The sequence below is a fragment of the Gobio gobio genome, assembly GCF_949357685.1.
Source record: "Gobio gobio genome assembly, chromosome: 4".
Lineage (NCBI taxonomy): Eukaryota > Metazoa > Chordata > Actinopteri > Cypriniformes > Gobionidae > Gobio > Gobio gobio.
The window spans coordinates 6142892-6166312 of NC_137100.1; the positions used below are offsets into that span (position 1 = coordinate 6142892).

A 23421-nucleotide genomic window follows, 5' to 3' on the forward strand; every position below is an offset into this window, starting at 1 on the left:
TTTTTTTTCCGCTTTTACGCCTGCCGTTTTGCGCACTCACATTGGCGGCCTTTGTTTAGTCACGAGGCATTAAACGTCGGCAATAAATGCGTGGTCCCGGTGTGAACAGGCCTTTATGCTGCGTTCACACCAAACACAAATAGAGCGTCAAAATCGCGTCTACCGCGTCTAGTTGGACGCTTGAACATTTTTAATCCATTGACTATTAATGTTTAATATATATTTTTAATGAAAATGAAAAGAGGCAGCGTGGTGTTTTATGACATATTTCTCCTGGAGCGCCTTGAACGCGCGTCCAATTCGCTGTGGATGTGTGTATAAATAGAGCGTTTGAAGCGAAATAGATACATTATCTTCACATGTATATTTAAATATCCTTAAAAGAATAAAGTTATGAAACTTCTCTTTGCCCTCAGTCAAAACGATTTGGCAGACAACAAATGATATATTCATGAGAGCAAAGATCGGCCGTTAGATCTACACAAGACGAACCACTACAGGACATCAGAGCAGCGGCAAACGCCAGAAGGACTGGCCGAGGAAAAGCTGCTCTCACCGGGGTTAATGAGCGCCGCTGATCGCCTGGATCTCACAACTCCATAAAACGCAAGATAATGTTTTTTAAATAGGCGCTCTCTTTATAAATTAACCACAGATTTGAGCTTTAAACAACTACATTCTCACCTGAAAAAGTCTTAAAACTACATTTTGTGACACAATAGTAGTATTTTTAAATTATGCAGGGTTTCTCATCACGTCACTTTACCACGTGACAGCAGCGAGGAGGCTCCTGATTGGTTAACGCGGCGCAAATTGACGGCAAAGTTCAGATTTTTCAACTCGGGCGTCAGACACGAATTCGCTTCATACGCGTGAATGCACAAAAAGCACCACTCGCGCATAACGCGCGTATCACGCAAGACACTCAATTCGCGTCATTCGCCTGAACTGGACGTGCGAATGAGGCCTAAGCGCGTTCATCGCGCCGTGCGAAACGCGTCTAATGCGGCGCAGGACCTCCAGACGCGCGTCAACGCGCCTTTCCATTGACTTAACATGGAAATCACTCGCGCCAGAGGCGAGTACCGAGCGTTACCATGCAGTGGAAAAGCGCTAATAGTTAGTAGAATCTGGTGGATTCAAATTTCTTCAAATTTTCTAAAACATTTGTGTGTAGAATCGTGAAGGCCTTTGCACACTGAGTCCGAAATTTTCGCATGCGTTTTTTTCGTATTAGTGATCCGAAAAATTTGTCACGCACAGAGATCTTGCACACTGAGTCCGATGCGTATTAATGAATGCGTTACGAAAAAAAAACGCAAAACAATACAAAATGCCGTCTTCAAGTAGTGAGGATGATTTTTTTGTCCTCTCTCTTCTTAAAAAGACAAAAAGAAAGAGGAAATAATGGGTCCATCATCCACTCCTGCGATCGCGTAGAGCGGAAGGAGAGTTCCACCTCCTTATCAAGGAGCTGCGGGATCATCCAGACCGATTCAAAGTTTACTTTAGGATGTCAGTGGCTCAGTTTGATGCTTTGCTAGCGATACTGGAGCCACATATTCAAAAGAAGACCACCAATTTCCGTGAATCAATTGATCCTAGGGATCCACGCGCACGCGCACACACACACACGCACACACACACACACACACACGCACACACACACACACACGCACACACACACACACACGCACACACACACACACACACACACACGCACACACACACACACACACACGCACACGCACACACACACACACACACGCACACACACACACACACACGGTTTACAGGGACTTGGTGTGCTATAATTATAGCTGTGATATAATAATATTAGTAGTATTTTTGATACAATAATATTTGTAGGCTTTATATAATTGTAGGTATCTGAGCACTGGCGATTCATTCACCATCAATGCCAGTAGTTTTAGGTTGGGCATCAGCACTGTAGATGGGAAAAACGGATGCAAAAAATGCAGAAAATCGAACCTGTTCTGAATTTTTTTTTGACGAACGAAAGTTTCGGAGGCAGTGTGCAAGCGTGACTGACATAACGTGAGGTCGAATTTATTTTTTGACGTGCGAAAATTTGGCATGCGAATATCGGACTCGCCTTAATTCTGTACTATTACAGTATTTTCTGGCAAGACGTTCACCGCAGCCAACCTTTACCCAGCTGTTCGATATGAAATGATATGATATATGATATGATATGATCACACTCACTTTTTTTTTCTGGCTTTTTGCCGTGGTTGGAAGTGCAGCTTTTTTGAAGTTTAGTTAGTTTGAAACTTTACAGCAGTTTGGAAAGAATGTGTTGAAGTGATATCAAACTGTAATGCAGTCACCAACTTTAATATTTGATAGCTTTGCTTTTATAATCAATATGTCCACCAATCAGAAGCAAGAATTCAGTCATACTGTATTAAAAGAGGCTGTAATGTACAGTCACTCCGTCACTGAGGGGGTATTTTGCAATGATGACTGGCTGACTGTACATTGTCCAACTTATTACATGTGTACGCACCAAATTATTAAATAAATGGACAGATGATTTTATAATGTTAGAACAAGTGAAGAGTATAAGAGATTGGAAACTAGCACCTGGTTGATTGGCAATGGTCAGTTTTAATGGTCAAAATATTGAACAGAACAATCCAGTTAGAATGAGGTATTCAGATTGATCCGAGATCTAATAAAATGCATGAAGTTTGTTTTAATTACTAATATTTCTATTGTTGAACTTCAGCAAACCTCTGGAGCGTTTGACAGTATTTATGCATGTGTGAATAAAGGAGTAGGAAATTGGAGAAAATGAGACACGCATTCCTTTGGGAATCTTTCAATCACTGAGCTCTCAGGATGGATTTGGGTCAGGGATGAATCTCAAGGGCTTCAGAAGGAGTGAGCCGTCATCCTGACGCTTCAGGGAATGTGTAATGTGAGATTTTCATCTGCCTGTTGAGAGCTCTTATCTTCAGAGTTTATTTTTGGAAACCACAACATTTCGCACATGTAAAGGATTTATCATGCTGAGAAGCAATACCTGAAGCGCTTTAATCACTCAAAACCGAACAACATCGCCATCTGCTGTTAATGCAAAGAACAGCGCTGGCATTTGATAGGGTTCCTACACGTTTGCCATACTTTTCCAGACTCAATACCAGTTAGCAACACCATATTTCACATACACGGCTCCTATACAGCATTATATTTGGTATATAGTACAGTCAAGTTACTTTTATTTCTATAGCGCTTTTCACAACACAGATTGCTTCAAAGCAGCTTTACAGTGATGATAGGAAATTCATTTTGTTTTAGATGAAAAGCTAAAGCAAGTTTTTGAGTGATTAATTTCTGTTATAAAAACAAAATCAAAAAAATATTGCACAAAATGAAAACAATAATATAAATATTATTATTATAATTATGAATCAATCATTTTTAAGCGCATTTAAAAAAAATAGCAAGCATGATTTCATCTCTTAAATGTCGTTTTGTGTGGTTTGGTCAAAATTTAGACTTTTTAAAATTAGGCTTTAGATTTTTAAGACTTTAAATGTAAGACTTTTTATTTTGAATTTTTGTTCCCTTTCAGTCGGTCACTACGACGTACGTCGGTAATAACCGACGAATTGGGATCACTTCAGAGAGCCCCTATCAGCTTCGAGAACTTAAGAACAGGCCAATGAACAATTGGCGTGCGAGATTTGCATCTCGCGCTCCGCCCCGCGCCGCGGGTATAAACAGGAAGCGAGAGCATCGCACTGACGTCATTCACTTCGGAGCCTAACCGGCGTTTGAAGTTACAGACTGCTTCCTGACTATTCAGCGAAGATTACAAGAACAGAGAGAAGAGGATCGTGTGTGTTGGTGTGACGGCGCTTTCCAGCGGGACCGCGAACTCAAAGCTGCGAGGAACAACTGCTGTTATCACAGCAAAAACAGCTTCTTGGTATCGGTGGGCGTTCCTTTTGAGTGCAAACACAGGCTGCACTATCCCCTGTGTGTTGCCGCGGTTTCCCTGGGTGCTTCAGCACTCTCTTAAAAGAGCGATTTCCTCACAAAAAGAGCAACACGGGTGTGACACTGCGTCTTTTTCAAGATGTCATTCCACCCGTGCGTTTCTGGATGCGGTCGTTCCCTCTCGCCCGCTGACGGCCACACTCACTGCATCACGTGCCTGGGCTTACAGCACGCTGAGGCAGCGTTTGTGAATAGCTCGTGTTCTCACTGCGGGAACATGACTATTGCGGTGCTTAGGTCGAGACTCACCTACCTCCGGGAAGGCGGAGTCCCCCTCCCCATACCTCGATCTAGAGCTATCCCTAACCAGGATAGACCTACTTCGACGGATGGCCGGGGTGATCTGAGGATTACGTTCAGGCCAAACCCGCCTAGTGTCCAAGCTACGCAGGTCCCTGAACCCTCTCAAGCACCGCTGCCGGTGGCGCCACCGGAAGAGATCGCTGGTCCCGCCCACGGGCGCCCAGTCATCTCTTTCGGAGCGCCCGCGGACGAGCAGATGTCGATCGCAGCATCGGAGGGGGAGTTCCAGTCCTCAGAGGATGAGGATTCAGCTGTACTGCCTCCCTCTGGGAGAGTGGCAACGGCTGAGTCGGACCCTGAGTTGACGGCTATGCTTTCCCGGGCCGCCGAAAAGGTCGGGCTTGTGTGGAACCCTCCACCACGTCCCGAACCTTCTAGGTTGGATGATTGGTTCCTGGGGGGGGGTCGCGCTGGTTCTCAGCGTCCCGCCCCAGTGCCATTCTTCCCGGAGGTGCATGAGGAGCTTTCCAGGTCGTGGACGACACCCTTCAGTGCCAGAAACAGACCTGGAGGCTCCTCCCTCCTCACTACCCTTGACGGTGGACAGGCCAAGGGTTACGAGAGGATCCCGCCAGTCGAACGCGCCGTCGCGATGCAGCTGCGTCCGGCGACCGCCTCCGAGTGGCGTGGTGATCCTCGTCTCCCGTCCAAAGCCTGTAGGTTTTCGTCCAGTCTAACTGCGAAGGCCTACAGGTCCTGCGGACAGGCCGCGTCTGCCTTGCATGCCATGGCGTTGCTTCAGGTGCACCAAGCCCAGGCACTCATGGACATGCACGAGGGTAGGTCTGACCCAGAGCTCCTCCGGGAGCTCCGGGCGGCGACGGACCTCGCCCTCCGGGCGACGAAAGTTACCGCCCGTTCCGTGGGTCAGGCGATGTCCACCTTAGTGGTCCAGGAACGGCATCTCTGGCTCAACCTGGCCGACATGAGGGAGACTGACAAGAACCGGTTCCTGGACTCCCCCATATCGTCGGCCGGGTTGTTCGGCGACGCGGTCGAGAATTTCGCCCAGCAATTCTCGGCCGCCCAGAAGCAGACGGAGGCCATCAAGCATATCCTGCACCGGCGGCCCGCTGCTGCCTCCACCCAGCCGCCGGCTGCAGCGCCTCCGCCTGCCCGTCGCCGAGGACGTCCTCCTGCGGCCGCCCCCGCTCCCGCCCCAGCCCAGCAGCAGCCTTCCACCGGTCGTGGGCGTGGAGCCGGTCGCGGGAAGAACGTCCAGCCCGCTCAGGCCGCTGCCAAGCCAGGTGGCAAGCGCCGTCGGAAGAGACCCTGAGACGGGCCGCCCAGAGATGGAGGAAACTGCTCTTCGGGAGATGGCTGCAGCACCACTCCTTCCCCCGGTGGAGGGCCGGGGGAACCCCATTTTATTTTCTGTTCCGCCACTGGCCCAGTGCCAGTGGCACCCAAATTTTCAATAAAAGAGCAGTTTCTAACATCTCTGGGTGCCAAGAGAGCGCGTCTGACGGTATGCGACGCTACCATGCCTCGTACCCCTCAGACACCTCTCTCCTCGCCAACAGGGGGCGTCGGTTGTGCGGACGCACACAAAGTGCCTCCCCACGCTCGCCCGTCCCCTCAGCGGATGCAGGTCGTGTGTCAGACCCAGACCCCTGCACGGACCACTCCCATGTCGTCCTGGGGCCCCTGCGTTCCGCTGCGCTGCCCCGCTCCGGGTACGTCCGTGGTGCCGATGGTCCCGCTTGCTCGGTCTCTGGGGGCCTGGCTAGCGCTCCCCGACCCGTCTCGCTGGATCATCCGCACCATCAGACTCGGCTATGCGATTCAGTTCGCCCGGCGTCCCCCGAAGTTCAGGGGTGTCCACTTCACTTCTATACCGAAGGAGGGCGCCCCCGTGCTTCAGGCGGAGATCGCTGTCCTATTGGCGAAGGACGCGATAGAGCCGGTCCCTCCAGCCGATATGAAGTCCGGGTTCTACAGCCCGTACTTCATTGTACCCAAGAAAGGTGGCGGGTTACGACCGATCCTGGACCTGCGTTACCTGAACCGCTCCCTCCACAGGATGCCGTTCCGAATGTTAACCCAGAAACGCATCTTCAGATGCATCCGTCCCCAGGATTGGTTTGCAGCGATCGACCTGAAGGACGCGTACTTTCATGTCTCGATTCTCCCTCGACACAGACCGTTTCTACGCTTTGCTTTCGACGGACGGGCATACCAGTACAAAGTCCTACCCTTCGGGTTGTCCCTGTCGCCCCGTGTCTTCACGAAAGTCGCGGAGGCGGCCATTGCTCCCATGAGAGAGCGTGGTGTTCGCATCCTCAACTATCTCGACGACTGGCTGATTCTTGCCCAGTCGCGGGAGCAGTTGTGCGAACACAGGGACATGGTGCTCCGGCACCTCAGCCAGTTGGGTCTTCGGGTCAACTGGGAGAAGAGCAAACTCTGTCCCGTACAGAGGATCTCTTTTCTCGGGATGGAGATCGACTCGGTCGCCATGACTGCGCGCCTCACAGAGGAGCGCGTCCAGTCGGTGCTGAGCTGCTTGAGTACGCTCAAACGCAGTACAGTGGTTCCACTGAAACATTTTCAGAGGCTCCTGGGGCATATGGCAGCAGCAGCCGCAGTAACGCCGCTAGGGCTGCTCCATATGAGACCGCTTCAGCACTGGCTACACGACCGAGTCCCGAGATGGGCGTGGCACAGCGGGTCCCTCCGTGTCCAAGTGACGCCGAGATGCCGCCAAACCCTCACCCCGTGGTCGGACCCTTCGTTTCTACGGGCAGGAGTGCCTCTAGAACAAGTGTCCAGGCATCATGTTGTCTCCACGGATGCCTCACCCACGGGGTGGGGTGCCACGTACAACGGGCTTGCAGTATCGGGTCTGTGGACGGGGCCCCAACTGCAATGGCATATCAATTGCCTAGAGTTGCTGGCAGTTCGTCTTGCTCTCAGCCGCCTCAAAGGGTCGCTCAAAGACAAGCACGTTCTGGTCCGGACGGACAGCACGACGGCCGTTGCGTACATCAACAAACAAGGTGGTCTACGCTCCCGCTGTTTGTCCCAACTCGCCCGCCATCTCCTCCTGTGGAGTCAGAAGCATCTGAGGTCCCTTCGTGCTATCCACATTCCGGGCCTGCTCAACCGTGCGGCCGACGAGCTGTCACGGTTGCCAGTGCTTCCCGGAGAGTGGCGACTCCACCCCCAGGCGGTCCAGCTGATTTGGAGTCGCTTTGGGGCCGCACAGATCGATCTGTTTGCCGCCCACGACACGACCCACTGCCAGTTGTTCTATTCCCTGTCCGAGGGGACCCTCGGCACGGATGCACTGGCACACAGCTGGCCCCGGGCTCTGCGCAAATATGCGTTTCCCCCAGTGAGCCTTCTTGCACAGACACTGTGCAAGGTCAGGGAGGACGAGGAGCAACTCCTCTTGGTAGCTCCGTACTGGCCCAACAGGACGTGGTTCCCGGAACTAGTGCTCCTCGCGACAGCACCTCCTTGGCCCATTCCTCTGAGGCAGGACCTTCTGTCTCAGAGACGGGGCACCCTATGGCACCCGCGTCCAGACCTCTGGAAACTCCATGTCTGGTCCCTGGACGGGACGCGGAGGTTCTAGGTGACCTACCGCAAGCGGTAGTCGACACCATCGCTTCCGCCAGAGCCCCCTCTACGAGACGGCTTTATGCGTTGAAGTGGAACCTGTTCGTCGACTGGTGCTCTTCTCGCCGAGAAGACCCCCGGAAATGTTCGATCGGATCTGTGCTATCTTTTCTTCAAGACGGGTTGGAGAGAAGGCTGTCTCCCTCCACCCTCAAGGTATATGTTGCCGCCATCGCCGCAAGCCATGACCTCGTTAATGGTGAGTCCTTAGGCAAGCATGATCTGATCGTCAGGTTCCTAAGGGGAGCGAGGAGACTAAATCCTCCTCGCCCTTCTTCTATACCCTCTTGGGACTTGACTCTGGTGCTGACCGCACTTCAGAGGGCACCCTTCGAGCCTTTACAGTCAGTAGAGCTTAAGATCTTGTCTCTAAAGACAGTACTCCTGATTGCATTGGCCTCAGTTAAGAGGGTAGGGGACCTGCAGGCATTTTCGGTCGACGAATCGTGCCTGGAATTCGGGCCGGGTGATTCTCAGGTAACCCTGAGACCCCGGCCTGGATATGTGCCCAAGGTTCCCACTACTCCCTTCCGGGACCAAGTGGTGAGCCTGCAAGCGCTGCCTTCGGAGGAGGCAGACCCAGCCCTAGCTTTGCTCTGTCCCGTCCGTGCTCTCCGGACTTACGTGGACAGAACGCAAAGCTTCAGGACCTCAGAGCAGCTCTTCGTCTGTTATGGAGGACAGCAGAAGGGAAAGGCTGTCTCCAAGCAGAGGATGGCCCACTGGATAGTGGATGCCATCGTCTTGGCGTATGAATCCCAAGACGTGCCCTGCCCGCTCGGGGTTAGAGCTCACTCCACCAGGGGTGTAGCCTCTTCCTGGGCGCTGGCTCGTGGCGCCTCGCTGACAGACATTTGTAGAGCTGCGGGCTGGGCGACACCTAACACGTTCGCTAGGTTTTATAGCCTGCGTGTAGAGCCGGTGGCTTCTCGTGTGCTCGCTTCCCATAGTCAGCTTCACTGAAGTGCCCGTTCTAGTGTCGGCTTGCTGCGCCATTCCCTTCCCCTGGAACGGATACGTGCGCTTATTTTCTCCAGTCGAGTTCCCCAGGATTGGCGAACCCTGTTGAGTCCTCCGCACCCCTCGGCAGTCGGATGTTGCGGAGCGTCCGACGCCAGGTCTGGCACTCGTATGCATTGGTGGAACTTGTGTCAGACTGGGTTCCGTATGTCGTGACCCCTACGGCGGTCCCATACGTGTATCTCCACGGTTCAGCTCCCTACGGCGAGCTCGTGTCTTTCCCTTGGCAGAGTTCTCTGCCGTCTCAGTACGGTGTCGTCCCCCGCCTGCATTAGGCCGGGGCCTCCCCTGGGACTTCCGTATGTTGTGCTGCCCACGGCCAGCCCATACGTATTCTTTCCACATGGTAACTCCCTCCGGGCATGATGTGGCTCCCGCAGCGTCCTTCGGGCACGCTTTCCCAGCGTTATCCAATCAAGTCTGCTGAATGGGTCTTGCGGAACAGCAGTATGACTCTTCTGGCGTGAATCTTCCCGCCCGCTTCAGAACGGGGTCTGAGGGGCTCTCGCTGGGCGCTGGAAGTGGTAGTAACTGTGGCGTTTTCCATAGGGATCCCAATTCGTCGGTTATTACCGACGTACGTCGTAGTGACCGACTGAAAGGGAACGTCTCGGTTACGTATGGTAACCCTCGTTCCCTGAAGGAGGGAACGGAGACGTACGTCCCGTCGCCACAGTTCCTTCCATCACTGCCTGGCCGGTCTCTGGTTAGGCTCCTCAGTGAAAAACGTCAGTGCGATGCTCTCGCTTCCTGTTTATACCCGCGGCGCGGGGCGGAGCGCGAGATGCAAATCTCGCACGCCAATTGTTCATTGGCCTGTTCTTAAGTTCTCGAAGCTGATAGGGGCTCTCTGAAGTGATCCCAATTCGTCGGTTATTACCGACGTACGTCTCCGTTCCCTCCTTCAGGGAACGAGGGTTACCATACGTAACCGAGACGTTTTGTTTTAAAGTCCTATAATTTCAACTGTTCATCTCACAATGACTTAGCTAATGACTTGACTTTTTATCTAATAATGAGGACTTTTAAAATCATATTTTCAACATTTTATCTTATAATTAGGACTTAGCATGTCATATTTTTTACATTTTATCTTATAATTATGACTTAGCATGTCATATTTTTAACATTTTATCTTATAATTATGACTTAGCATGTCATATTTTTAACATTTTATCTAATAATGAGGACTTTTAAAATCATATTTTCAACATTTTATCCTATAATTATGACTTAGCATGTCATATTTTTAAAATTGTATCTAATAATGAGGACTTTTAAAATCGTATTTTCAACATTTTATCTTATAATTATGACTTAGCATGTCATATTTTTTACATTTTATCTTATAATTATGACTTAGCATGTCATATTTTTGACTTTTTATCTAATAATGAGGACTTTTAAAATCATATTTTCAACATTTTATCTTATAATCATGACTTAGCATGTCATATTTTCGACTTTTTATCTCACTATTATGACTTTTTAAATCATATTTTGATTTTATCTCTTAATTATGACTTTATGATAATTGAAATGAGCTGATCAGTAATTCAGTTGAATATTTACTGTCCAGTCATTGGTTTTCTAGGCGATAACATGCACTTACATGATGAAGAGAAACTTAAAACACTTTATAACCTGTATACTATATTCACCTCTGACGCATGAGTCTGATACTGTAATCGTGGTTTGCTGTTGCACAATCACCAAACAGTCTGATTTAAAGGGGGGGGGAAACACTCAGTTTCAGTCAGTCTCATGTCAATCTTGAGTACCTATAGAGTAGCACTGCATCCTGCATATCTCCGAAAAGTCTTTATTTTTATTATAATTATAAAAGAAAGATGCGCTGTTCCGAGTCTTTCCGGAAAAAGCCGTGCGGCTGGGGGCGTATCGTGTGGGCGGAGCTAAAGAATGTCGAGCGCGCGCCGCTGTTACTGTGTTGCGTGCGTCTGAGAGCTGCGTCATCCCTAAAAGCGGAAAAAAACTTTATTCAACATAAAAAATGGCTTTTAATCAGATACAGCCATACATCTATGATCCGGAATCAGACCCAGAGGCTGAAGTTGAACAGGAGCAGCAGCAAAAACGACTAGAGCAGGACGTCGACTATGTGGTATAAGTTACCAGAGGTGTCAAAAGTATTCGCATTCATTACTCAGGTAGAAGTATAGATACTAGGGTTTAAAAAGACTTCTGTAGAAGTTGAAGTATCAACTCAAGCTTTTTACTCAAGTAAAAGTGTAAAAGTACTGGTTTCAAAACTACTTAAAGTATAAAAGTAAAAGTAATGTAAGGGGGAAAAATGCCATTAAAGGGGTAGTTCACCCAAAAATGAAAATTCTGTCATCATTTACTCACCCTCAAGTTGTTCCAACCGGTATGAGTTTCTTTGTTCTGAAGATATTTTGAAGAATGTTTGTAACCAAGCAGATTATATGCAACCATTGACTGCCATAGCATTTCCCCTACTATGGCAGTCAATGGTTGCTAATGGTATCTTCAGAACAAAGAAACTCATACAGGTTTGGAACAACTTGAGGGTGAGTAAATGATGACAGAATTTTCATTTTTTGGTGAAGTATCCCTTTAAGGACAAAATATTAGGCCGCGCCACAGTGCATACCCCACCTCCTCAAAAAAAACATTTTTCTAAAGGCCATAATGACTATAATGTTATATTAAAAAGTTAATGTTGAAAATGTTTAGATGCACTTGGCTTCCCTTTTCAGCCGCATATATTCCCATTTAAAATGAACGCATTTTAGGACAATGCAAATACATTAAAGAACCATATGTGTACTACTGAGCATTAACGTGTTTCATGGAGCGGAAGATTTGATGACTAGTTGCCTATAAATATTGTAAAGGTGCAAAAAGTCAAAATTCAGAGGCATATTATCAATTACCATTTTTTTAATGTGTGATCAGTGTTGCCAGATTGGGTCGACGATTTCCATCCCCAAAACCTCACCAAATGTACATTTATATTCAAAAAATGGTTATTGATAACATGCCTCTGAATTTTGACTTTTTGCACCTTTACAATACTTATAGTATACAACTAGTCACTCCAAAAAAAAAAAACCAACACTTTAACTGCCAAAATAATGTGATATTTTATTGCCATACCAATCAATGTTGATAAGTAAGTAATTTACCATTTTATCTCCTTAAAACATAATTGATGATAAAAAAAAAAAAAAAAAAAAAAAAATCCCAGTAAAACTGATCAAATATGACTAAATGTCCAGGTAGAAACTGTCAAAACGGCAATCCCTCAAAAAAACACAAGCATCATTTTCAATGTCAACAGTAAGAAGCCAATTTACCTGCAAAAAGTGCCCAATGTAGAGATTGGAAAAAGCAATGTAATAAACAGGCATTTCACACGTTAATGCACACACCACTGCCAAAATGCGTAATTCATTTATACTGTACAATAATCCGTCAACAAATAAATAACAATGCGCTTACCTTTGTGTTGCACTTTGCTTTGACAAAACTACAGTATGTCTTTCGTGAAGTACATGGCACATGCACTTAGCACAGTCAAAACGGATTAATGGTTGATTTATACCTCTTTCAGCAGCTGTCGGGGTTGAGTTGCAGATGTCCTGAGTGTGTATATGACGATGGACAGGAGTCACGGTTATATTTATAAAGAGTCTTCGAGTCACAGGTGTAATTCACGTTTGAGAGTTGAGTCACTCTCCCACTCTTTACTGTATATACAACTTACTGTATATGTATGCCACTGGATGCACATTGCACACATAGCGATCACTGGAATATACAGCTACGAGTTATCGCGCTAAAAACCCGGCTAAAGCCATGAATGAGCTCGTCTGCCTGCTGATCGCTGATTGGCTGAAAGTGCGCGCTCGTCGGCGAGAACCCGCCCTATCTGACAACATGGTGTGTGATTTGTGCAGGTGCAGGCGTGATTGATCGCGTACAACCCAATAGGGTGTCGGAATGGTTTGTGTTTATCCTTCTCATCCAACCACAATCAAATTCACTCCATCCGGATGGCGCGATTTATCTGAATAGTTTTTTTTTTTTCTTTTTTGACAACAAGCCGGAATGAAAAAATGCCGAAATGGAATAGGAGTAACGAGGCTATTATTAAAATGTAAGGAGTAGAAAGTACAGATAATTGCTTGAAAATGTAAGGAGTAGAAGTAAAAAGTAGGCTGAAAAATAATTACTCCAGTAAAGTATAGATACTCAAAATTTCTACTTAAGTAAGGTAACGAAGTATTTGTACTTCGTTACTTGACACCTCTGCAAGTTACACTAACTATATAATATGTTTAGCGGCTTGTGTTATTTAGAACACCATGTCAAGCGCGAGTGTTACAATGTGTGTGTGTGTGTGTGTGTGTTTACGCGTGGTTTGTGAAGACATGATTTGTAGTAAGCGGACTGGTTTTGCGCGTCAGGCTAGTGTTTACATAGAAAGACATGGAATAGTAGCGCATTTGAATGAAGAACCGCGCTTATTTAGTTCAACATATTTCCCCATTCTTTGTGTATTGTTGTTTGGAGTGCTTTTACAATACACAAACATACACATATAGTGGCCAGCTAAACAAATGTACACAATATACATCGCATGCTCCATTGATCAATACGTGATCATGTTTGGGCTAACGTTACTTGATGGGCATAGGCAAAAACAGAAATTTGAAGCAGTCAAACCTGCGGTTCCAACGTTGGGACCTTTATCGTTGGGACCGCTCCATCCTTCAGTATTAGGCGATCTGAAAATCCGGCGTCGAACTGGGCCTTGTTTATAAAACAATCGGCACCGAAATGCAGGGAACAGACATAAATATTTGCGCAACTCAGTTGTTGATCCGGAAAAGCAAATTCCATCTGTACGAGCCAGCGCTTTGATGGGCGTAGCCTATTGCTTTCACGCGCTCTCTCTCGCGCGCGCGTGCGCGCGCTCTTCCGGTAGAATTGTCCGTACGGCCCATATAAGGAAATTCCGCCCTGTTGACGTCAAGCGGACCCATGATCGAAAAAAACTTTCCGAAACTTATGACTAACAGGAAGTACTAATTTTGGCAAAGAAATACTCCCATCAAACGTCCACCTTAGCTTATGAAACGGTGTCCATGTTTAGCATGGGAATCCAAGTCTTTAACAGTGCCAAAAGATCAGTATGCATGAAACAGCATTTCACCCCCCCTTTAAGTGATCGATTGCTTCTTTATCTGGTTTGAGTGGCATTTGAGTAAATATTCTTTAAGTGAAATTCAAAAGAGAATCGCTTATGGTAAAGACAAACCGTTTAGTATGTTGTTTTTGACAATAAAGGACCACTTTTGCCATGAAAACACTTGCATTTTTAGAAATGCTATGCTTAATAGTATATTTTCAAAATCTAAATAGAGGCAGTAGTCTGGAAAAACAAATATTGTTACATACTTATCCAGACTCAAATCAAATGCCATACTTTTCCAAACTGCGTATGAACCCTGATTTTAGGATTGAGACATGACAAGTTACAACATTGTGTTGTTGTGTTCTTCTAAATGGGAAACAAACATAGTGCAGACTGTACTTTAGTATTATTGTGTTCGACTTTTCCGATGAATGCTTTTTACCTTTTCCACTGGAAGCTTAATTGCAGTTATGCAGTAAACCCGAATTAAGTTGACAAAACTTGAAACATTTGAGGTAATCAGTTACATCCAATTTTTTTAAGTTAAGAAATGTAAAGTTTAAGTAAGCAGAACTTGCAGTTTTTTATTTTGTACTCATACATTTAAATTGCCCTTAACTTGAAATATTTGAGTAAGCAAATTCATACGTTTAACTTAAAATGATCATGTAATCTCAACAAATATTTTTAGTAGCGGAAACTTGGCTAGCTTTAACTAGCTAATTCAATAAATGCTAAACTGCTAATTGGTTACACAATGCTTTGATAGCATTAGCATAGCATAGCACTTGCTGAATGAAGACAGCGATATAATACATTTAACATTTGTTCTCAAAATCAAAAGCTCAAGCTTCACTCATCGATGGTAACCCTACAAAAAAAACACACATACTGTAACATTAAACACTACTAAATCTCACACTTAACGTCATTTTGCCAGGGACATGGTAAACATGGCAACATCAAAATTTGCTCCATGTTCACTTAATTGTCATAAAAGAAAACTATGATTTAACAAAATCTGTCCAATACTGTATATGAATACATATGATGGGGACATAAAAATGTACTGCATAGTTTGAATGAGTCTGGACATTTCCTTTCCTAATCTCATTTACAGAGATGCACAAACAGCTCCTTCAGGACTTTATGTCAGTCTCCTGCATCCCATTTGCTTTAACTTCCCCAGTTCAGAGCCTTTGATGGGATTCAGTACACAAGCCATATTTCTTTAAAAATATCAGCTAATATCAATCACAGATTTGCAGCATTTTCTTATAGCATCATGCATGCAAAACATTCACAGTTTATAAATGTTCCAGTAGTAAAAATGCAACACGATATCCTAGCACTGCGAATCTATAGCACATATTCATGCTTTTTTGGCAAAAATTGTGCATCTGACATGCAAAATGTACCTTTTGGGTGTGTATCGTTCGTATCATATGCACGCAGAAAAAAAGTGTGTATCAGATGCACGTAAAAGGGTCATTTCTATGTATAAAGAGCATGCAAAATGATCTGTGTCCTATAGATACGCAGTACCAGGGCTCAAAAAATGGTGTAAGAATGTCATTAAATTAATTCAATACAGTGATTCTTTTACTGAATTCAATTGATCATGAAATCTGAAATTTTTACAAACAATTCTGTTTGACTCAAGTACATTTAGACTATTATAGTAATTATAAAACCCATATAGTCAGTGTATTAAATTTATATTATTACTGTAGATATCAGATTCATTACGATGCATGCATTTTTACACACTTAAAGGGACAGTTCACCCAAAAATGAAAATTCTCTCATCATTTGCGTAGTTTCTTTCTTCTGTTGATATTTTGAAGAATATGGGTAACCAAACATTTGATGGTACCCATTGACTTCCATAGTATTTTTTTTCCCTACTATGGAAGTCAATGTGGACCATCAACTGATTAGTTACCCATATTCTTCAAAATATCAACAGAAGAAAGAAATTCATACAGGTTTGGAACAACATGAGGATGAGCAAATGATGAACCATCCCTTTAACTGTGTCTGTGAATGTGCCAGACTTCCGATTCATTAGCAAGTAGAAGAATAACAAACGGTAAATCTAACCAGCGTGCTTATGAATACGATAATAATAATAATGCCATACAAAATACCCGTTTGCAATATAATAACTGTCTGTCTGTACATATAAAATAGCCGGAAGACTCGCACATTCAAGCTACAAATGCGCCTGCTCTTACGTCTATCAAAGGCTCTGATTGAATGCTTTTTTATCCTGTGGTTTTGTTGTTGAGTTATCCGCCCTCCTCTCCTGTTTTTCTGTTTCTTTCACAGCCAGTGTTGCTGTCGTCTGGTCAAACCCCTCTGTACACCTCTGCGGTCTCCACTCTGGTAAGAACACTAATGTTTGCTGCCCCTGCTGTCCGGGAGGCAGAACTCATCATTATCACATCATTATAACATGGAAATAACTCACAGAACCGATCATGTTTCATCTACAGCAGTGGCTCTCATCCGTTTTTACTCAAAGCCACTAACCGTTGTCTAACACAGTATATTTCCTCTGTCCTTTCTGCTGTTATTATGACAACACTGCTTGTTTTTATGTTTTTTATTAACAGAAACTTTGTGATTATATAAGATTCTGTATGTTTTTCAATAAAAATAAAAATAATTATAGTATATATATATATATATATATATATATATATATATATATATATATATATATATATATATATATATATATATATATATATATATATATATATATATTAGGGCTGTCAAAAGATTAATCGCGATTAATCGCATCCAAAATAAAAGTTTGTTTTTACATAATATGTGTGTGTGTACTCTGTTAATTATTATTTATATATAAATACACACACATTCATGTATATTTAAGAAATATTTGCATGGATATACTGTATATACATTTATATAATCTATAATATATATATAAATATAAATGTTTTATATAAAAATAATATTTTTTTCTTAAATATATACATGTTTGTGTGTGTATTTATATATAAATAATAATTAACAGAGTACACACACACATATTATGTAAAAACAAACTTTTATTTTGGATGCGATTAATCGCGATTAATCTTTTGACAGCCCTAATATATATATATATATATATATATATGGTATATAAATGTAGGCCTGATTTAAGAACTGATCTATAAGGAATGTGAATAAAATTGTTATTGATCAAGTCAAACTCATTACCATTTCGACAAGTTACTGTAAAAAAATATGAATGCCACTTCCTTTGTGACATTGTTCTTTGATTGCTTATTGTTATTATCTTCATAAAGCTCACTGAACTGGGTCATCAAATTGTCAAGTTAAATTTAAGTCAAGTTAATGTTTATAATAACTTCAATATATTCATGCCTTATAGTTACATTTAGCACAGTCTTGGGCAATAATATAGTTTACAAGATACAAGAAATTTGAGATTTGAGTATGTTTGCTGTAAGTATGACATATCTGGGATTATGGGCCAAATGACATGACTCTCTCTCACGCACACACACACACACACACACACACACACACACACACACACACACACACACACACACACACACACACACACACACACACACACACTCACTCACTCACTCACTCACAATGTGGGGACATTCCATAGGCGAAATGGTTTTATACCGTACAAACCGTATTTTCGATGCCCTTATACTGCCCCTGCCCCTAAACCTACCCATCACACACACACACACACACACACACACACACACACACACACACACACACACACACACACACACACACACACACACACACACACACACACACACACACACACACACACACTGCCCCTGCCCCTAAACCTACCCATCACAGGAGACTGTGCAGTTCACTTTCTGTGAAAAAAACTAATTCTGTGTGATTTATAAGCATTTTGAAAAGTGAGGACATGGGGAACGTCCTCATATTTCACCCTCTTTTTGTAATACCTATGTCATACCCATGTCATTATACACATTTGTGTCCTGATATTTCACGAAAACATGCCCACACACACACACACACACACACACACACACACACACACACACACACACACACACACACACACACACACACACACACACACACACACACACACACACACTCACACATCTTTACTGACTAAGAAAATCATTGTTGAACATCATGGGCCCTATCTTGCACCCAGCGCAATTGACTTTGTACACCGACGCATGTGTCATTCCTATTTTGCACCCGCGCAAAGCGCGCTTTTCCCTCCACAGAAGCACGTCGCTAAACTAGTGAATGCACTTGCGCTCCCTGGGCGGTTCAGCGCAAAAAAGGAGGCGTGTTCCGGCGCAAACAATCCCTGGTGCTATTTTGCTGTTTCATTAAACAATTGCGCCACTGACCAGAAAAAACCTAGTCTAAAGTCAGTGGCGCGTTGCGCGTTGTTCATTATGCTATTTTAAGGGCGCATGCTTGACCATAATGTATAGCGTGCACAACGCGCATACACTTTGCTCATGTAATCTACACAGATGCAAGTTATTTTTGCAAATCATAAATTGTTACACTAAAAAAATATTAACACATGAGATATCTTCATCTTCATCCGTCATATGACGGAATTCATTGTGGTGTGCCACGAAGATGTGAAAAAATAGGCATAAATCTAGCTTACAAATGATTCAGGCTAATTGTAATAATTAAGGATAAGACCTGTTTGCCCAATAGTGGCAAGACATATATGTATATAAGGACATCTGACAAATTGGTTTGTCCGTCAAGAACCAGGAACAAAAATCGACTGAAAAACTGAAAGACTGAAAAAAAAAGACTGTGAAATCACCTTTACCATAATGTACAACATTACAACTTCACTTCTCTGTCTTTCACTGCTCTTAAAAGAACATCAGTCTCCTCGGCTGTGAACCGCTCCTGGCGTGCGCCTGGTAAATACGCCATAATAATAGCAATCCATAATGGAACTTGCGCACCTGCTTTTAAAGGGAATGTTGGATGACGCTCGGATTGGTTTATTCACGTTACGCCCAAACCACACCTATGAATAATGAAGCTACTTCAGACCAACCCATTTTAGATTTGCGCCGGGCGCAAGAGCCATTTATCCCGCCGGGAAAATAGCAACAGCGCCGAGACCCGCCCACAAAGTTACTTGCGCTTCGCGTTTTGACACTTGCGTTTCAGATCGTTAAAATAGGGCCCCATAACTCATCAAGTAGAAATTACAGAAATTGTGACAAATGGATTGCAAACAAAGATGGCGTTGTCACATAAAGACTCATTTTTTACAGTTTTTTTCTGTTTTGCATCAATGTCAGGTTGTTTTCACAGTATCTTCCTTCATATTTCTATATGCTATTTCTCTGTCGCCTGAAGTCATCATTTTCTCTGTGCTGTCATACCCACTGCAGTAATATCAGCAAACTCATCCCTCTGCTGCAGAGTATCAACTTTACAGACACACACACACACACACACAATCCATACAGGTACTTTTACTATATATTCTCTCTGCAGTTTCAGCCTATTATTTCTGACAGCTCGTATCTCTGCCAATGTTGTTTTCTTCTAGATCTGCATAACGTCTCTCACTAGCATGCAACTATTCTTTTAACACGTTCGCTCTGTGTTGGATGGCCAGACTTAAGTTTGTATTAAAACAAAGTTTTATTTGTATTATTTATTGCCATATAGGTTCAGTGTGTTGAATTGTATGCAGTGCTGTAAAGCGTCCTGTAGAGGGCAGTGTGCTGTCATGTTGGAGGTCAGCTGTTGACTAGCAGGCCTTTGACAGGGTTCACTGATATCTACAGCATGTGATTGGTCAGTGGCTGTAAACTTGAGCTTGTTATGTTTCAAAGAGTTACGTTTGATTGGCGCATCTACTTTGTTTGAGATGTTTCTTCTGAAATGCCTTAAAGATTATAAAAATAGACACAAATACAGCAATCGTGAGACAGATAAAATTAGATCACTTGGCTCTGGAGTTGTCATCTCAGACTTTGGTACGGTTTGAGACGTAGAGATCTCTTGAAACTTGATTTGCTCTCCATTTAACCTATTGTGGTGTATATCCAAGTGAAACGGCTTCTTGATCAATTGTCCTTGGGAAATTGATTGGATGGTTGCGGTTTGCTATTGTTGGATTTCATGTGAGTGACAGGTTGCCAGTAAACACGTCATCAGAAGAGTTTCCACTAGTCTGAAAAGAAGACATGCAATAGAGGCAAAATAGCTCAACGTCAGAGTTCATGAAAGACAAAAAAAAAAACAATGGTTTTGCCTGTAGTGTCTTGTCTTAATCTCATATCAGAAGAAACAATTGAGATATAAAATAGATTTCACTGAGAATATAGGATCTTTCCCATATGGGCACACACACACAGACACACACACACACACACACACACACACACACACACACACACACACACACACACACACACACACACACACACACACACACACACACACACACACACACACACACACACACACACACACACACACACACACACACACACACACACACACACACACAGCACTCAAACATTTTAAACAGGAGGTTGAGACAGTTAGACTCTGGTATCCATAGCAACGGAGCTGCTGCTGCTGCTGATATTAACATGTTTGAAGTGCCAAGGAGGCAAGTGAAATCTTCCGAAGCCCCCCCCCACACACACACACACACACCCGTTTTCCATTTCTAAATGACAGGCTGTAGGATGTGAGGTGCTGAGATGAGGAGAAAGCACACACACACACACACACACACACACTCACACACAGCAGGGTACAGGAACCAGCAAACACAGAAAACTCATCCACAGAGAACATAGATGGGAGATGAGATAGATAGATAGATAGATAGATAGATAGATAGATAGATAGATAGATAGATAGATAGATAGATAGATGGATAGATGGATAGATGGATAGATGGATAGATAGATAGATAAATAGATAAACAGACAGATAGATAGAGAGATAGAGAGATAGATGGACGGACGGAATGCCATGATTGACCAATCAGAATCATTGTAGAATATTCCATTGAGCCGTGCAATAAGTTATGATTATTTATTATAAGCACGCAATTTAGTCGCTTTAAATGCTTGAGTTCTTTAAAGCAGGATGGCTTCTGATTGGCTGTCGTTCATCAGTGATTCCAACGATATTGTTCTCCCTTGCCGTTATGGTTATAGTTGTGGAGTGAACTGTGCTATTTCTTTTAAATTTAGAATGATTCTTTAGAATATCATTATCATTATCGTCCTTGGCCTTAAGATTACTGATACTGATTAAAGTTTGTACGCACAACTTCATTTCAACATCTGAGTGTTTGTTGAATCACATTTGTATATCATAATTTGTGTACACTTTTGTAAGCTCATGGCAAGGAGTAAAGAGCAGAGAAAAATGAATTAGGTGCATGCCTTTGTATGCATATGAATATGAATGTGTGTGTGTGTGTGTGTGTGTGTGTGTGTGTGTGTGTGTGTGTGTGTGTGTGTGTGTGTGTGTGTGTGTGTGTGTGTGTGTGTGTGTGTGTGTGAGAGCGTGTGGGTGTTGTTATTGCTGCTCTAAACAGTATACGGACAGAAGCAGCTCTGTTGCGTAACAAGCTCTGCTGTGACTGGAGCTCTGATTGGATGCTGGTTGGATCATTTGCATATCCGTATAGACTTAATTGTGTAGCACAAATTGCTTTGCGTGTGTAAAAAAGCATCTGGGAACGAGTGGAATTAATAAATGAATCCTACTGTTCTTTTATAAAAGATAGTAAATAAAGAGCTGAGATCATGAAAAACTAGAAATGGATGGACGGAGAGTGAGACGTGAATGGACTACAGGGGGAAATGATGTTAGATGAGAAGGAGAGCAGGAGGAGCTGAAGGCACGAGTAAATGATGGAAGTGAGGATGAGTCCAGAGGGAAATGGAGGGAGTTCATAACTGGCTCTTGTTTATATAAAGCCCTGATACTGTAGACTGCAGTTTCTGCCTGAATTGAATTTTGCCCACTCTGAAAGGTTCATGGGATTCAAAGGATTAAGAACGAACCACTAGGCAAGAGGCAATTTCAAACTGGTAATGCGTTAAATTCATCACACTTTAGTTATTGTGTTAAATGCTCAGCTGAGAACTCATTTCTAAATCTTAATATTTGTTGGTGAGGCCAGTTTGTTTTATGAGAAAGTTTGTTACAGTGATTTGACCACAGTTTCGGAGTGATGTTAGGCTCAACTTGAAGCTCGGTTACCATTGCCTGTTCCTTTAAAAGTGCGTCACTAATGGTGTGTCCAGGTGGCTAAACGGCTAGTCTGGGCATCAGTTCACCAGTGTGTATGCCAGCCTGCCGTCTGTGTGCCAGCGAGGGCACTGAAAGGACACTGCTTTCCAGAATCACCAATGATATACACACTCACCGGCCACTTTATTAGGTACACCTTCAGAACTGCCTTAACTGACCTATCAGTAAGCCCTGCCCCCCTTAGTTACTGTTGCTAACTTGGACAAACAAACGGAGTTGCTAACTGTCTTACACCTTTTCCCTAGGTTTTTGGACATGTAGCGGACCCCGTCCGAATGATGGCCAAACTTTCAACTGATGGTTTTTGAAGTTTATTACATCGTTTTTCACTCCAAAAAAAATCATGTAAGAGCTGAACGAACAAAGCAAGTGCGCATTAACGTCTCATTCGCAAACTCTCTCTCTCCGTTGTATTATCATTAACATACACAGCAAATTACACAAAAACAGTCTTACAACTGATTGTAAACAAACATATACATGTATGCCTTTCGGGGGGCTAATAAAATGTAAATTTTGTATCTGCAAAACAACTCTGATGAACTGCAAGCTCTCCCTTTCACTACCCGTATCGCTCCGTTGACCATAATACCCGTCAAAATAGGAGACCCTCCTAAGATAGATAATGCTGACCTTAAAGGGTTTCTTCAGCGATTTAGCCTAAAGCTTTGTATCAGTAGAAACGCGGTAGTATATTCGAATGATCGTGTGTCCCCCCATATCCCTCATATCCCACTGAGATCAGAGATTTATGTATTTTATGTCTGGAAAAAAGCCTCCAATGATGCAAATATCGCCATTTTGCGTCATCGGAGGCTTTTTTGGCCAGAGGCTAGAGACTACAGCCAGTAGAAGCTAGTTCTGCATGTTATCAACTGCCCATAGGGGTGGGATCTGTCGTGGCAAAATTTCAACTATCACCG

General features: G+C 43.8%; 1 protein-coding gene across 2 annotated transcripts in view; it reads left to right on the forward strand.

Moving 5' to 3' along the window:
• Positions 1-23421, forward strand: part of dlg4a (discs, large homolog 4a) — a 192361-nt gene that overhangs the window by 40935 nt on the left and 128005 nt on the right. For both annotated transcript variants that reach the window (XM_079815479.1, XM_079815480.1), the window contains exon 3: positions 16490-16546. In XM_079815479.1, coding sequence (XP_079671605.1) covers positions 16490-16546 — 57 coding nt within the window. The remainder of the gene's footprint in view (positions 1-16489; positions 16547-23421) is intronic.